The 15,938-nt window shown below is 43.0% G+C and overlaps 1 protein-coding gene across 1 annotated transcript in view; it reads left to right on the forward strand.

Annotated features, from left to right (window-relative positions):
• cps1 (carbamoyl-phosphate synthase 1, mitochondrial) overlaps positions 1–15,938 on the forward strand; it is an 88,444-nt gene that overhangs the window by 38,893 nt on the left and 33,613 nt on the right. Inside the window, exons 26-29 of the mRNA XM_064944422.1 lie at positions 3,171–3,365; positions 4,010–4,077; positions 6,708–6,783; positions 8,215–8,292. Of these exons, the coding sequence (XP_064800494.1) occupies positions 3,171–3,365; positions 4,010–4,077; positions 6,708–6,783; positions 8,215–8,292 (417 nt within the window). The remainder of the gene's footprint in view (positions 1–3,170; positions 3,366–4,009; positions 4,078–6,707; positions 6,784–8,214; positions 8,293–15,938) is intronic.

The following is a 15,938-nucleotide window of genomic DNA, read 5'->3' on the forward strand; positions in this document are numbered from 1 at the left end:
TGGTTAGGTGCTCGTAAGTAAGCATTTCACTGTAAGGTACACCTGTTGTATTCGGCGCATGTGACAAATCAAATTTGATTTGGAGACCAGTGGAAGATAAATAGCCTCATAACATCAAAGATCCACCACCATATTTTACAGTAGGTATCATGTACTTTTCTGCATATGCATCTGTTTTACAATACCAAACCCACCACTGGTATGCATGGCCATAGAGCTCTATTTTCATCTCATCTGACAATGGCACCTGACATTTTAGTCATGAACTTGGTTGCTCTGATTGGAGGCTGACACTTGTCCACAAGTGGGTCTTCCAGCAAGACGACAACCCCAAGCACATATCAAAATCCACAAACATTTATTGACCACAAACATTTTCCGGAATTGAGCCCCATTGAAAACTTGTGGTTTGTATTGAAGAGAGCAATCCATAAGTACAGACAATGAATATCAAGGACCTGGAAAGATTCTGTATGGATCCCTCCAATTGGAGAACACATTGAGGTCCCTCCCAATGTGTTCTCCAATCTCATAATGTTTTAGGAAAAGGCTCAGTGTTGTTATCCTTGGGTAGGGTATGGTGCTTGAGTACTAAAAACAGAGATGCCAATAATTCTGACACTTAAAAAAAACTTGTTAAACAAAATGTCTTTCTCTGAGCAATTGTATTAGTATAAAATAATATAATCCCCCCCTCCCCCAAATTGCATGCAATACAGCCCAGTATTTGTATAATTTATTTTATACAGCCATTTTTTGCCCATCTTTATCATGGGTGCCAATAATTCTGTACCTGAGTGTAGTTTAGGTGTTGTTTCGATGGGCCATCGTCATGCTGACTGCCAGTGAATGACTTGCGGTGAGGGACAGGGGGAAAACATAACCTCTTATAACACAAATTATATTTGTGATATTAAGATTCTAACAATGACATTGTGTTATATAGACTTGTTAACAAAAAGTTATGGTTGAGGGGTGACATGTGACTTTAAAAATGGCAGAGTAATTAAAAAGTACATTTGTTTTTGAATCAATATGACGCTCTCGGCTCTGCTAGTTAAAACTTCTTAAGCCTATGGGTTCCCCTACAGGAACTCCACCCACCCGTTCAGCTGAAACGGTGGCGCAGGGAATGCAAAAATATTAGTAGAAATATTTAACCTCCACACATTAACAAGTCCAATACCTCAAATGAAAGATAAACACCTTGTTCATCTACCCAGCGTGTCAGATTTGTTACATGTTTTACGGCGAAAACACAGCATATATTTATGTTAGACCACCACCAAAACAAAGAAAAAACGTAGCCATTTTGTCCAACAAAAGATAAAATGACAAAAGCTGGATTTAAAAAAAAAATCAATCACTAACCTCTTGAAAATCTTCATCAGATGACATGTTACACAGTACATTTATGTTTTGTTCGATAATATGCATTTTATATCCATAAATCTCGGTTTACATTGACGCCATGTTCAGAAAATTCTCCAAAATGTCCGGAGGAATTATAGAAAGCTACGCCAGATAACAGAAATACTCATCATAAACATTGACTAAAGATGCATGTTCTACATACACCCAATTTTTCAGTTTTTGATTTGTTAAAGTTTGAAATATCCAATAAATGTCGTTCCACTTCATGATTGTGTCCCACTTGTTGTTGATTCTTCTCAAAAAAATACAGTTTTATATCTTTATGTTTGAAGCCTGAAATGTGGCAAAAGGTCGCAAAGTTCAAGGGGGCCGAATACTTTCGCAAGGCACTGTAATTAAAATGATACACTGGTTCTTAATGCAACCGCTGTGTCACATTTATTTTTTTACGTTTCGGAAAAAGCCTCACATTGCAATAATCTGAGACAGCGCTCAGACGTAACAATATTTCTCCGCTATGTTGGAGTCAACAGAAATACAAAATTACAACATAAATATTCCTGTACCTTTGAAGATCTTCCATCAGAATGTAGTGTGAGGAGTCCTAGTTCAACAATAAATCGTTTTGTTTCATAATGTTCAATTCTAGTGTCCAAGTAGCAGCATTTGCTACCACTTTCAGCTCAAATGCCCAAAAAAATGATTCTGGTCCAGGATAACTTTGCATCAAAACTTCCAAATTACATATTACAGGTTGACGAAACTGGTCAAACTAAGTGCAGAATCAATCTTCAGGATGTTATGATCATACAGATCGAATAGCATTCCAACCGGGCCATTCATGTTCATCTGGGGCTGATTGGAACAGCCGAATCACTCGAACGCATACGCGCCTTCAAGCACATGGAAATATTTTGCGACACTTAGTACTTTCCTTCCCATTAGGTCAAAGTTCAGAGCAAATGCTCCATTACACTTTCTACTGAATGAGGACATCTAGTGGAAGACATAGGAAGTGTTTCCAGATCCATAACTTGTTGGGAAGGGAGGGGGCGATGACGTCAAAGCTGCCCCAACTTTCAGGATTTCAAAACTAGTTTGGAAGATTGCCTGCCCTGTGAGTTCTGTTATACTCACATACATAATTCAAACGGTTTTAGAAACTTCAGAGTGTTTTCTATCCAATATTAATAATAATATGCCTATATTAGCAATTTAGGACAGATTTTGATGCAGTTCACTATGGGCACGCAATTCATCCAAAGAGGAGATACTGCCCCCTATCTCTAACAGGTTTGTAGCCTGGTTTCAGTGAGCGGCTGTTATGACACCATATTCCCTATATAGGGCACTACTTTTGACCAGAGCCCTATAGGCCCGGTTCATAAGTAGTGTACTAAATACTACACTAAATATGGAATAGGGTGCCATTTGGGATGTACAGTTGACTTTTCCCTCTAGAGGAATGTACTCCAGTTATAGTGGATATGAGATCAGCCTGGTGATTAACTGGTTGTTGATTCAGGGAGATAACATTACCACCATCCCTCCTGTCCTTTGCTCTCTTTGATGAAGGTTTATTGAAATGTATGAAACCTTTTATCAGGCAAATACAAAACATCTCAACAAGCACCCAGTAGCCTATTCACAACCATCTTATTTCACTTATTTTATTATAAAAATAAAACACATTTTAGTCTGTGATTTCAGAAACATGAGAAACATGGCAGATTTAATTTATAGATATAAATAATGTAACTTGACTAAAGTCCTACTTCTCTACCGTGAGTCTCCAGGGCTGTACAGGCAGCATCGTGTCTGTAGGGGGTCAGATCCCCAATAACCTAGCCATGCCTCTGCACCTCAACGGGGTCAAGATCCTAGGAACCAACCCCCAGCAGATCGACCGAGCCGAGGAGAGGTCAGTGTTCTCCACCATCCTTGATGAACTGGGGGTGGCCCAGGCCCCGTGGAAGGCCCTCAGCTCACTGGTGAGACATGCACACAACACAAACAAACTGTCCCCTTAGTGTCAGAAGTGCAGAGACGTGTAGATCGACTGACTTGCTGAAATGTGTCTGACGCTCCATTCCCTTAGTGTTGTACTGCTCCTGTCTCTCCTGGACCTACAGGGAGAGGAGTGGAAAGGGGATAGGCTGTCTCGGCTTAGACAGGGCTCTGTACTGTAGAAGGAAACAACAGTTAGCGAAGACATGCTGATATTAGAATGAAGGACAGAGCGAGAGAAAGAAAAACAGAGGACTAGACTTCCTCCGAGACACTTCCTACACATTCCATATTTGTTTTTTGTCTCTCACACCTTCTCTCTCCCTAATTATCTACTTACTTCTTTCGAGCGCTCACTTGTATTTTAAGTGGTGAGTCGTTTTTAGACTTAGAGCCGACAGAGCCCAGAATCCCTAGGAACCAATCTGTGCCTCTGTTGTATTATGATGGAGAAAACAAAGAGCAGCGAGAGAGAAATGGAGAGAGAGAGATTGTGACAGAAAGAGACTGGGTAAAATAAAGAGAGAATGACCTAGGGTCAGGCAGACAGGCATTTGATGCTATAAATACAAGTTGTAATTAGAACCAATGCTTTAACCCTCATCTCCTCTGATTCTGTGTGTTTCAGGAAGATGCCTTTGCCTTTGCCAATAAAGTGGGCTACCCCTGTCTCCTACGCCCCTCTTACGTACTCAGGTAATCTACCCCTGTCTCCTACGCCCCTCTTACATACTCAGGTAATCTACCCCTGTCTCCTACGCCCCTCTTACGTACTCAGGTAATCTACCCCTGTCTCCTACGCCCCTCTTACATACTCCGTTAAGCTACCCCTGTCTCCTACGCCCCTCTTACGTACTCAGGTAATCTACCCCTGTCTCCTACGCCCCTCTTACATACTCCGTTAAGCTACCCCTGTCTCCTACGCCCCTCTTACGTACTCAGGTAATCTACCCCTGTCTCCTACGCCCCTCTTACGTACTCCGTTAAGCTACCCCTGTCTCCTACGCCCCTCTTACGTACTCAGGTAATCTACCCCTGTCTCCTACGCCCCTCTTACGTACTCAGGTAATCTACCCCTGTCTCCTACGCCCCTCTTACGTACTCAGGTAATCTACTCCTGTCTCCTACGCCCCTCTTACGTACTCAGGTAATCTACCCCTGTCTCCTACGCCCCTCTTACATACTCCGTTAAGCTACCCCTGTCTCCTGCGCCCCTCTTACGTACTCAGGTAATCTACTCCTGTCTCCTGCGCCCCTCTTACGTACTCCGTTAAGCTACCCCTGTCTCCTGCGCCCCTCTTACGTACTCCGTTAAGCTACCCCTGTCTCCTGCGCCCCTCTTACATACTCAGGTAAGCTACTCCAGTCTCCTGCACCCCTCTTACGCACTCAGGTAAGCTACTCCTGTCTCCTGCGCCCCTCTTATGTACTCAGCTAAGTGTTGGGGATGGGACAGCACTCTCATAACCATAGGTTGGAGTCAACTCCATTTCAAATCAGTAATTGCAATTTCAGTTTACTTCCTGTATGAAATGGAATGGACTAATCTTTCCTTGTTTATGTTGGCCAGGCCTCTACAGTATATCCACAGTAATGGGATGTATTTTCTAATATGATAACTTGTTTATACAGCCACACCATATGTCCAACTAAAAAACACATTTTTGAGTAATTGAATGCATCTCAGAAGAATAAATAAATACGACAGTCAGCGTGAAGAAACACAAAATGAAATATGGAAGGGAGGGTATAAAAACAGCAAGAGACTGATTAGCTAAAGCAGAGGCTCAATTTAGCCTTTAACATTTTGTCACGGCTACCACTGTGATGCTGCTCAATTACCAGAATGAAAAGATAGCCTGCATCCTGAGAAGAACACAACACAACTTATTACAGTGTGTGTGTGTGTGTGTGTGTGTGTGTGTGTGTGTGTGTGTGTGTGTGTGTGTGTGTGTGTGTGTGTGTGTGTGTGTGTGTGTGTGTGTGTGTGTGTGTGTGTGTGTGTGTGTGTGTGTGTGTGTTAATGCGGTGCTGGTATTGGGGAGGTCTGGATTGCTAATATGCACATAATCAAGCAACAGCGTTGGTTTTGAAAGTGTATTGAAAGCATATTGGGTGGCTAATGTTGGTACTCGAGTCAACACCGCTCTCACACACACACACACACACCCCCCAGCTCGCATGCTTAGGAGAAGAGCAGCATCAGACAGGTGGGTTAGGCTGTTAGGCTGCTGCTTCTTGTTTTAGTTTGCAAACAGTCATCCATGATGGAGTGATTAGGAATCTCAGGTCCCCAATGGCTGTCTATGGTCTTGTAGGAACTGGAGGCACCACCCTGTTAACTGTATTCCCCTCACCTCCCTTCCTCTTCCCTTTCTCCTCTCCTGCCTGACTGCCTGTCTGTCCATCTGTCTGTCTTTCTCTATTATGTCATTGTGCATAGTGTGTTTGGGCCTACCTCTCTCATCAGACCATTACTAATTATGATTAGCTTGGAAGATGATTGATCTCTAAATGCAGTTCAGCCACTCACACTAGATATCCATTGATTGTTTGAGTATGTTGTTATTCAAAGAATGAACTCACTAAGCCAATGATTGTGAGATGTCCATTTAGCCAATGATTTTGTCCAAAGCGATTACAGTCATGCGTGCATGCATTTTCATATGGCTGGTTGTCCCAGCGGTATTCAGACCAACAATCCTGGCGCTGCAACCAACTGAGTCACAGAGGAATATTTTTTCCTTGAACCCCGTATAATGTCCATGGCTTTTTAAAGACAGGTGTGGTGTCTGGCTGTTTGGCCATATGTGTGCCTTGTAGCAGTCAGGCCAAAGGAGGTAGGAGTTGTGACTGAGCCTGACCCTCCCCTGTCCCTCTAGTCTATGCCTGTGTGCCAAATAGCACCATATTCCGTTTATAGTGCATTACTTTTGACTAGGGCCTATAGTGAAACCCATAGTGCACTACTTTTGAACAGAGCCTATGTTAGGAATAGGGTGCCATTTGGGACAGAGACTATCCACTCTCCCTCTGGCTGCGTTCAGGAGCATGTGGATGCCCAACTAGCCGGCCAAAAGAAGAAGGGAGAAAAACATAAATACCCCGAATACTTATTTTTTAATGACTCAGCTCAGAAAGCAAACTCATTCTGTAGAGCCTGGAGTGTTTGCTGACCTAAATCTTTCTTTTTATTTTTCTCCACTTTTTTGTTTTGCTGTTTAAAACCTTTCTTCATCTTGATTATAATGATGCAACTGGGAGATATCAACATTTGAGCTAAAAAACCTTGTTATTTTTCTCTTTCGCTCTCTCTTCCTCTTCAGTGGCTCAGCAATGAACGTGGCATATGGTGAAGAAGAGATGAGGGGCTTCTTGGACGAGGCTACTCAGGTGTCTCAGGTGATCAGGGAACTTTATTATCTGTGTTCCGACTTGAACCCTATTCTCTATATTGTGCACTACTTGAAGTAATCAGTTGAAAACCTCTTCCTACTCAACATACAAAATCCTTTTAACACATGCACACTCAGACTCACCCACCCTGTGAGTTACAAATACAATTTCTTCATTATGCAAACACACATATAACCCCCTCTCTTATAAAAAGGCTTACACTTCATTTCTCCATGTATTTGTTCTCCCTAGCCAACCACAGATAAAACTATCCTTTTGTGTCCCAAATGGCACCATATTCCCTATATAGTGCACTACTTTTAAACAGCCCATTGGGCCTTGGTCAAAAGTAGTGCACTACATAGGGACTAGTTTGCAATTTGGGATACAACCTTTGTCTAATGTCTACTCACCTACTGTACACACACACACACACACACACACACACACACACACACACACACACACACACACACACACACACACACACACACACACACAGTTCCTCTGAGCTCTATCAGCTCGTGCCCCTCACTGGCACCTTCTCAGTATGGATGAGTGTAGTATGTTGGCTGTGGGGCAGAGCCGATTTTGTTGTTTACCTGTCTCTCTGCCCACACATACAAACACACTCCCTCTGGGTGCTGGTGGTCCACCTGGCCCCTCAACATGCCCTTGCCTGGGGCTGACAGAGCAGCCGGCCTCCCTGTCATGCTGCTCACACTAAACCAGTCCTGGTCATATGCACACACAAACACACACGTACACCTCCCCTTGCTTACTGTCAGCTAAGCAGCACTTCTCTAGCCAGGAGGAGGAGAAACAGCCCTCTGGCCTGTGACCTGAATAGACATGGCCTGCCTGGCTTTTGACAGAACACAGCATCACACACCTGTCTCTCAGGGGCAGCACACACACACACATACCACTCACCACGCCAAGAGGAGCTCTATCACAGGAGGTTGGTGGCACCTTAATTTGGGAGGACAGGCTTGTGATAATGGCTAGAGTGGAATAGTATCAAATAGATCAAACATATGGTTTCCATGTGTTTGATGCCATTCCATTCACTCCGTTTCAGCCATTATTATGAGCCGTCCTGTCCCCAGCAGACTACTGAGCTCTACTCTACTCGACTCACCATGCTCATCCGGCTAGCTGTACAAATCACACGTGTAACTGGTATAATAGTATGTATAAGGAAGCTGGGGAGTTGAGCTGGGCCGCTGTAGAATCCCAATATAAACAGGATGCAGCCCCATACTCCAACATAATTGCAGTGTGCTCTGCTGCACTGTGCATCCAAAATGGAATCCTATTCCCTAAATAGTGCACTCTTGTTGAGAGCCCTAAGGACCCAGATTGAAAGTAGAGCACTATATAGGGAATAGGTGCCATTTGAGAGTTAGATATCTGATGTTGTTATTTTTCCTACAGGAGCATCCAGTGGTCATCACCAAGTTCATCCGTGGAGCCAGAGAGGTGGAGGTGGATGCAGTGGCCAAGATGGGAAAAGTAAGCCAGTTTGATATGCCTCACACACCTCACATCATTATGCTATGTGCGCTATATGCTACTTAGAAGACACTTGCTTTCAGTGCCTTTCAGTACAGTGAGTGCATGTGCATATTTTCAGTATGTGTAAGTGATTCCTGCTGGAATTGAACCCATTACCTTTTTTGAACCCATTTTATCAAGTGAGCCATACAGGACCTAGATGTGTGATCTCTGCTTCACGTGATGGAGCAGGTGGAACACATGGGGGGCTTTTATAGGAGCTCTCCTCCTCGTCCCCCTCCTCCCTCCTCTCCTTTCTTATTTCCTGAATGAAGGGCAAGGTGAATTATTTGCTTCAGCAAGCAAAACACTCACAGGCTATATTACTTAGCATCACATTTAGACTGTAATGAATTTAATCAGTTCTACATCAACATAGTATGTCCTAATCCTAGTACTAAAGCAGTTTTGTACTTTTACCTTCACATATGGCTCATTATATCTTCTTACATTCATGACTCAGTCTTTAGTATGTGTATGTGACCTCTGGGGGAATTTAACCCCACGATCTTGCATTTGCTAGCTCCACGCTCTTACCAACTGAGCCACGCTGGAGCATTACTCCACTCTACTTTAATGTAGCATTTTATTCCTACATTATATTCCCTCAGTCTGATGAGGCCAAATTCCAAATGGCACCCTATTCCCTACATAGAGCACTACTAGGGCACTCATCAAAGGTAGGGCACTATTTTAGGATGCAACCTAAGTAGACACTAGATCATTACTCCCATCCTATCAGCAGGGAAACATATTACAGCTGCTTTGAAAGGAACAGAGGATTGGCAGATACATATCAGACAGACAGTGGAAATGGAATATATTCAATTGAAAGATGAGTGGGGGAAAACAAATTTCAAAAATCCTGGGATGTTTTGTAGGTTGTGTAAAGACTACTGAAACTTATTTTGGAGTCAATTAACCTTTTTAGAACATTTTGAGGCCAGTTCTTAAAAGAAACTGCATAATAATGTTCTCCATTGACCTTTGATCCAATAAAGCCTTAGATTTGACCACTCACTCACTCACATACTGTACGAGGGAAGATAGACCAACACGACCATTGACATGAACACCTGCTGGGTGCTGACGAACTGTGGTGATCAAACCTGTACAATGGCGCCGGAAGAAATGGCAGCCGTTTTCCAGGCGCCTAACCGATTGTGCTGTTATGTGTTTTTTTTTTCTCCAGTTTTTGTAACTTATTTTGTACATAATGTTTCTGCCACTGTATCTTACGGCAAAAAATAGCTTCTGGATATCAGGACAGCGATCACTCACCTCAGATTAGACGAAGATGCACATAATGTACTTCAGACACCCGACAAGGTCGAAATCCCCGTCATTGGCAAGAGAAAGAGACGCAGGTATAGAGGACACAGGGCGGGGAGCCTCGTAAGGATCTGCCAACGGTGAGTGGGAAATCTGCCCTTACCATCAATATTACTGGCTAACGTATTGGACAATAAATTAGACGAGGTACGATCACGAATATCCTACCAACGGGACATCAAAAATCGTAGCTGAATGACGACGTGTAAAACATTCAGCTAGCGGGATATACGCTGCACCGGCTAGACCGAACAACCCACTCCGGTAAGATGGAGTGTACGTTTGTAAACGACAGCTGGTGCAGGATATCTAAGGAAGTCTCTAGATTTTGCTCGCCTGAAGTAGAGTATCTCATGATAAGCTGTAGACCACAGCCAAGCGAGTTCATCTATTATTTTCGTGGCTGTTTATTTACCACCACAGACGGACGTTGGCACTAAGACCACACTGAGTCAGCTGTATAAGGAAATAAGCAAACAGGAAACCACTCACCCAGAGGCAGCGCTCCTAGTTGCCAGGGACTTTAATGCCCTCCTGTACTCCCTGTTCACCCACGACTGCATGGCCAGGCACAACTCCAACACCATCATTAAGTTTGCAGATGACACAACAGTGGTCGGCCTGATCAACGACGAGAAAGCCTATAGGGAGGAGGTCAGAGACCTGGCCGGGTGGTGCCAGAATAACAACTTATCCCTCAACGTAATTAAGACAAAGGAGATGATTGTGGACTACATGATAAGGAGGACAAAGCACCCCCCCCCCCCCCCCATTCTCATCAACAAGGCTGTAGTGGAGCAGGTTGAGAGCTTCAATTTCCTAGGTGTCCACATCACCAACAAACTATCATGGTCCAAACACACCAAGACAGTTGTGAAGAGGGCATGACAAAACCTATTCCCCCTCAGGAGACTGAAAGATTCAGTATGGGTCCTCAGATCCTCAAAAGGTTCTACAGCTGCAACATCGAGAGCATCTTGACTGGTTGCATCACTGCATCACTGCCTGGTACCGCAAAGCAGTACAGAGGGTAGTGTGTACGGCCCAGTACATCACTGGGGCTAAGCTGCCTGCCATCCAGGACCTCTACATCAGACGGTGTCAGAGGAAGGCCTAAAAGTTGTCAACGACCCCAGCCACTCCAGTCATAGACTGTTCTCTCGGCTACCACATGGAAAGCGGTGCCGGAGCGCCAAGTCTAGGACCAAAAGGCTTCTCAACAACTTTTACCCCCAAGCCATAAGACTACTGAATAACTAATCAAATGGCTACCCGGACTATTTGCATTGTGTCCTGCCACTTCCCACCTTCGCACATGACGCCGTACACGCGGTCTGCCATCTGCCCGGTACAGTTTGAAACCTTGGCTTAATCCGTGAAGAGCCCATTTCTCCAGCGTGCCAGTTGCCAATGAATGTGATCATTTGCCCTTTGATGCCGGTTACGACGCCAAATTGCAGTCAGGTCAAGACCTTGGTGAGGGCGACGAGCACGCAGATGAGCTTCCCTGAGACGGTTTCTGACAGTTTGTGCAGAAATTCTTGTGTAAACCCACAGGTTTCATCAGCTGTCTGGGTGACTAGTGTCAGACGATCCCGCAGGTGTATAAGCCGTATGCGGAGGTCCTGGGTTGGCGTGGTTACACATGGTTTGCGGTTGTGAGGCTGGTTAGACGAACTGCCAAATTCTCTAAAACAACGTTTGAAATGGCTTATGGTAGAGAAATTAACATAAAATTATCTGGCAACAGCTCTGGTGGACATTCCTGCAGTCAGCATGCCAATTGCATGCTTGCTCAACTTGAGACTTCTATGGCATTGAGTTGTGACAAAACTTTACATTTTAGAGTGGCCTTTTATTGTTTACAGCACAATGTGCATCTGTGTAATGATCATGCGGTTTAATCAGCTTCTTGATATGCCACACCTGTCGGGTGGTTGGAAAAGGAGGAATGCTCACTGACAGGGATGTAAATTCATTTGAGCACAACATTTCTGAAAAATATGCTTTTTTTGCAAATGGAACATTTCTGCAATCTTTTATTTCAGCTCCTAAAACATGGAACCAACACTACATGTTGATTTTATATTTTTGTGCTGTAAAGAAAATAATGAAACTAAATAATGAGGATTTCTATCAGCCTAATCGAGGTGTAGAGTACATGTCACATTCCAATGTTCATTCCAGTGGCATAATGCCAGGAGCTGCTTGTGGATTTGACAGCTCTAAAGCAGTTCCACCTCCGACATCACGACAACAACCGCTTAAGAGGCCTTATTAGACATGTCAAAGCTAGGGATTGGTTAAGAAGTTAACATGGTGCCAGGTAGATCGGTATGGGTATATAAGCCTTAGTTCAACCAGAAGAGCTCATCATTATTCCCTTAGTTTCATGTGTCTAAATTGGATCTGCCTTTGTAATATTTTAATGTTGAAACACGATTAAGAAAAAAAGCCACACATGGATGGATCCAATGCAATACATTTAATAAATACTGAAGTTTTGACCGCTCAGCTGTGCTTATATATGATTGAGACCCTGTATGGACATGTTTAGATTTCTGATTGTAGCCTAAATCCTAACAACTATCAAGGAAAGAGTAGTCATATGTTCTATATACATGGTAATCTTCTTCTTCTCCTCCTCTCCCTTTTTTTTCTCTTTTGTATATATCCCTCTTTGTTTCAGTCTGTCTCTTTTAGACAAAAACTAGCTTACAGATGAGTCCATCAAACAACATTACTTGCATAATTTCTGATCCCACTTTTTTTACTCTACCACCCCCTCCTCTGGTTGGAGGACCTGGTGTAAAACATAAACATTCAATATACATTACCAGTCAAAAGTTTGGAAAAACCTGCTCATTCAAGGGTTTTTCTTTATTTTGACTATTCTCTACATTGTAGAATAATAGGGAAGACATCAACACTATGAAATAACACGTATGGAATCATGTAGTAACCAAAAAAGTGTTAAACAAATCAAATTATATATTTTAGATCTTCAAAGTGCCACCCTTTGCCTTGATGACAGCTTTGCACACTCTTCACATTCTCTCAACCAGCTTCTTGAGGAATGCTTTTCCAACAGTCTTGATGGAGTTCCCACATACATTAGAAGTCGGAAGTTTACACTTAGGTTGGAGTCATTAAAACTCATTTTTCAACCACTCCACAAATTTCTTGTTAACAAAGTATAGTTATTGCAAGTCAGTTAGGACATCTACTTTGTGCACGACACAAGTAATTTTCCCAACGATTGTTTACAGATTATTTCACTTAGAATTCACTATCACAATTCCAGTGGGTCAGAAGTTTACATACACTAAGTTGACTGTGCCTTTTTAAACAGCTTGGAAAATTCCAGACAATTGTGTCATGGCTTTAGAAGCTTCTGATTGGCTAATTGACATCATTTGAGTCAATTGAAGGTGTACCTGTGGATGTATTTCAAGGCCTTGACATCATGGGAAAATCTAAAGAATCAGCCAAGACCTCAGAAAAACAATTGTAGACCTCCACAAATCTGGTTCATCATTGGGAGCTATTTCCAAACGCCTGAAGGTACCACATTCATCTGTACAAACAATAGTACGCAAGTATAAACACCGTGGGACCACGCAGCCGTCATACCGCTCAGGAAGGAGATGCGTTCTGTCTCCTAGAGATGAACATACTTTGGTGCGCAAATCAGTCCCAGAACAACAGCAAAGGACCTTGTGAAGATGCTGGAGGAAACCGGTACAATAATCTATATCCACAGTTAAATGAGGCCTATATCAACATAACCTAAAAGGCCACTCAGCAAGGAAGAAGCCACTTCTCCAAAACTGCCATAAAAAAGCCAGACTACGGTTTGCAACTGCACATGGGGACAAAGATGGTACTTTTGGAAAATGTCCTCTGGTCTGATGAAACAAAAATATAATTTTTTGGCCATAATAACCATTTTGTTTGGAGGAAAAAGGGGGAGGCTTGCAAACGCGAAGAACACCATCCCAACCATGAAGCATGGGGGTGGCAGCATCATGTTGTGGGGATGCTTTGCTGCAGGGACTGGTGCACTTCACAAAATAGATGGCATCATGAGGAAGGAAAATTGTGGATATATTGAAGCAGCATCTCAAGACATCAGTCAGGAAGATAAAGCTTGGTCGCAAATGGGTCTTTCAAATGGACAATGACCCCAAGCATACTTCCAAAGTTGTGGCAAAATGGCTAAAAGACAACAAAGTCAAGGTATTGGAGTGGCCATCACAAAGCCCTAACCTCAAACCTATATTTGTGGGCAGAACTGAAAAGGCGTGTGCGAGCAAAGAGACCTACAAACCTGACTCAGTTACACCAGCTCTGTCAGGAGGAATGGGCCAAAATTCACTCAAGTGTGCCTTGAATTCTAAATAAATCACAGACCGTGTCACCAGCAAAGTTCCCCCATACCGTCACACCACCTCCTCCATGCTTCACGGTGGGAAGCACACATGAAGAGATCATCCGTTTACCTACTCTGCGTCTCACAAAGACACAGCGGTTGGAACCAAAAATCTCAAATTTGGACTCATCATAATTTGTGTCCTTTAGTAGTGTTTTGTTTGCAGCAATTCGACCATGAAGGCCTGAATCACGCAGTCTCCACTGAACAGTTGATGTTGAGTGAAATGTTCTTGATTGACTGACCTTCATGTCTTAGAGTAATGATGGACTGTCGTTTCTCTTTTCTTATTTAAGCTGTTCTTGTCATAATATGGACTTGGTATTTTACCAAATAGGGCTTTCTTCTGTAAACCACCCTACATTGTCATAACACAGCTTATTGGCTCAAACATGTTGATAAGAAGCAAAGAAATTCCACAAATTAACTTTTAACAAGGCACACCTATTAATTGAAATGCATTCCAGGTGACTACCTCATGATGCTGGTTGAGAGAATGCCAAGAGAGTGCAAAGCTGTCATCAAGGCAAAGGGTGGCTACTTTGAAGAATCTCAAATATAAAATATATTTGGAGTTGTTAAACACTTTTTTGGTTACTACGTGATTCCATTTGTTATTTCATAGTTATGATGGCTTCACTATTCTACAATGTAGAAAATAGAAAAAATAAAGAAAAACCCTTGAAGGAGTAGGTGTGTTCAAACTTTTGACTGGTACTGTACACTGAACAAAATATAGACGCAACATGTATAGAGTTTGTTTCATGTGCTGAAATAAAAGATCCCAGTTTTTTTCCATGCGTACAAAAGATTTTGCACACAAATTAGTTTACATCCCTATCGGTGAGCATTTCTCCTTTTTTGTGCTGGTTACAACAAAAGGTCTCCCTAAAATGTGCAGTTTTGTCACAAAACACAATGCCACTGATGTCTCAAGTTTTGAGGGAGCGTGCAATTGGCATGCTGACTGCAGGAATGTCCACCAGAGCTGTTGCCAGAGAATTGAATGTTAATTTCTCTAACATAAGCCATCTCCCACTTATTTTTAGAGAATCTGTCAGTATGTCAAACCGGCCTCACAACTGCAGACCACGTGTAACCACACCACACCAGCCCAGGACTTCCACATCCAGCTTCTTCACTTCTTCATCTGCGAGCTCGTCGTTCTCACCAGGGTTTTGACCTGACTACAGTTTGGCGTCGTAACTTACTGCAGTGGGCAAATGCTCACCTTCGATGGCCACTGGCAGGCAGGGGAATTGTGCTCTTCACAGTTTCAACTGTACTGAGCAGATGGCAGACACCGTGTAAGGAGACGTTTGTGTGAGCGATTTTCTGATGTGAAGAGTGCCCCATGGTGGGGTTATAGTATGGGTGGGTAGGCATAAGCTACGGACAACGAACACAATGGCATTTTATTGATGGTCATTTGTATGCACAGAGATACTGTGACAAGATCCTGAGGCCACTGTCGTGCCATTCATCCGCCGCCATCATTTCATGTTGCGTCTCACAAATAAATTCATAAAAAATCCTACAATGTGATTTTCTGGATTTATTTTCTCATTTTGTCTGTCATAGTTGAATTGTACCTATGATGAAAATTACAGGCCTCATCTTTTTAAGTGGGAGAACTTGCACAATTGGTGGCTGACTAAATACTTTTTTGCCCCACTGTATGTCAGTTACGTTTATGGGGGGTCAATTAAGGAAGACATCCTCTTTTGCAAACCACTGGAAACCAGGACAACAGGAGAGGATATGTTTAAAGTACTGGACAGCTTTGTGACATCAAATGGACTTTGGTGGTCAAGATATGTCGGTATCTGTACCGATGGCG

The sequence above is a fragment of the Oncorhynchus masou genome, chromosome 29 (assembly GCF_036934945.1).
Source record: "Oncorhynchus masou masou isolate Uvic2021 chromosome 29, UVic_Omas_1.1, whole genome shotgun sequence".
In the NCBI taxonomy this organism is placed as follows: Eukaryota; Metazoa; Chordata; class Actinopteri; order Salmoniformes; family Salmonidae; genus Oncorhynchus; species Oncorhynchus masou.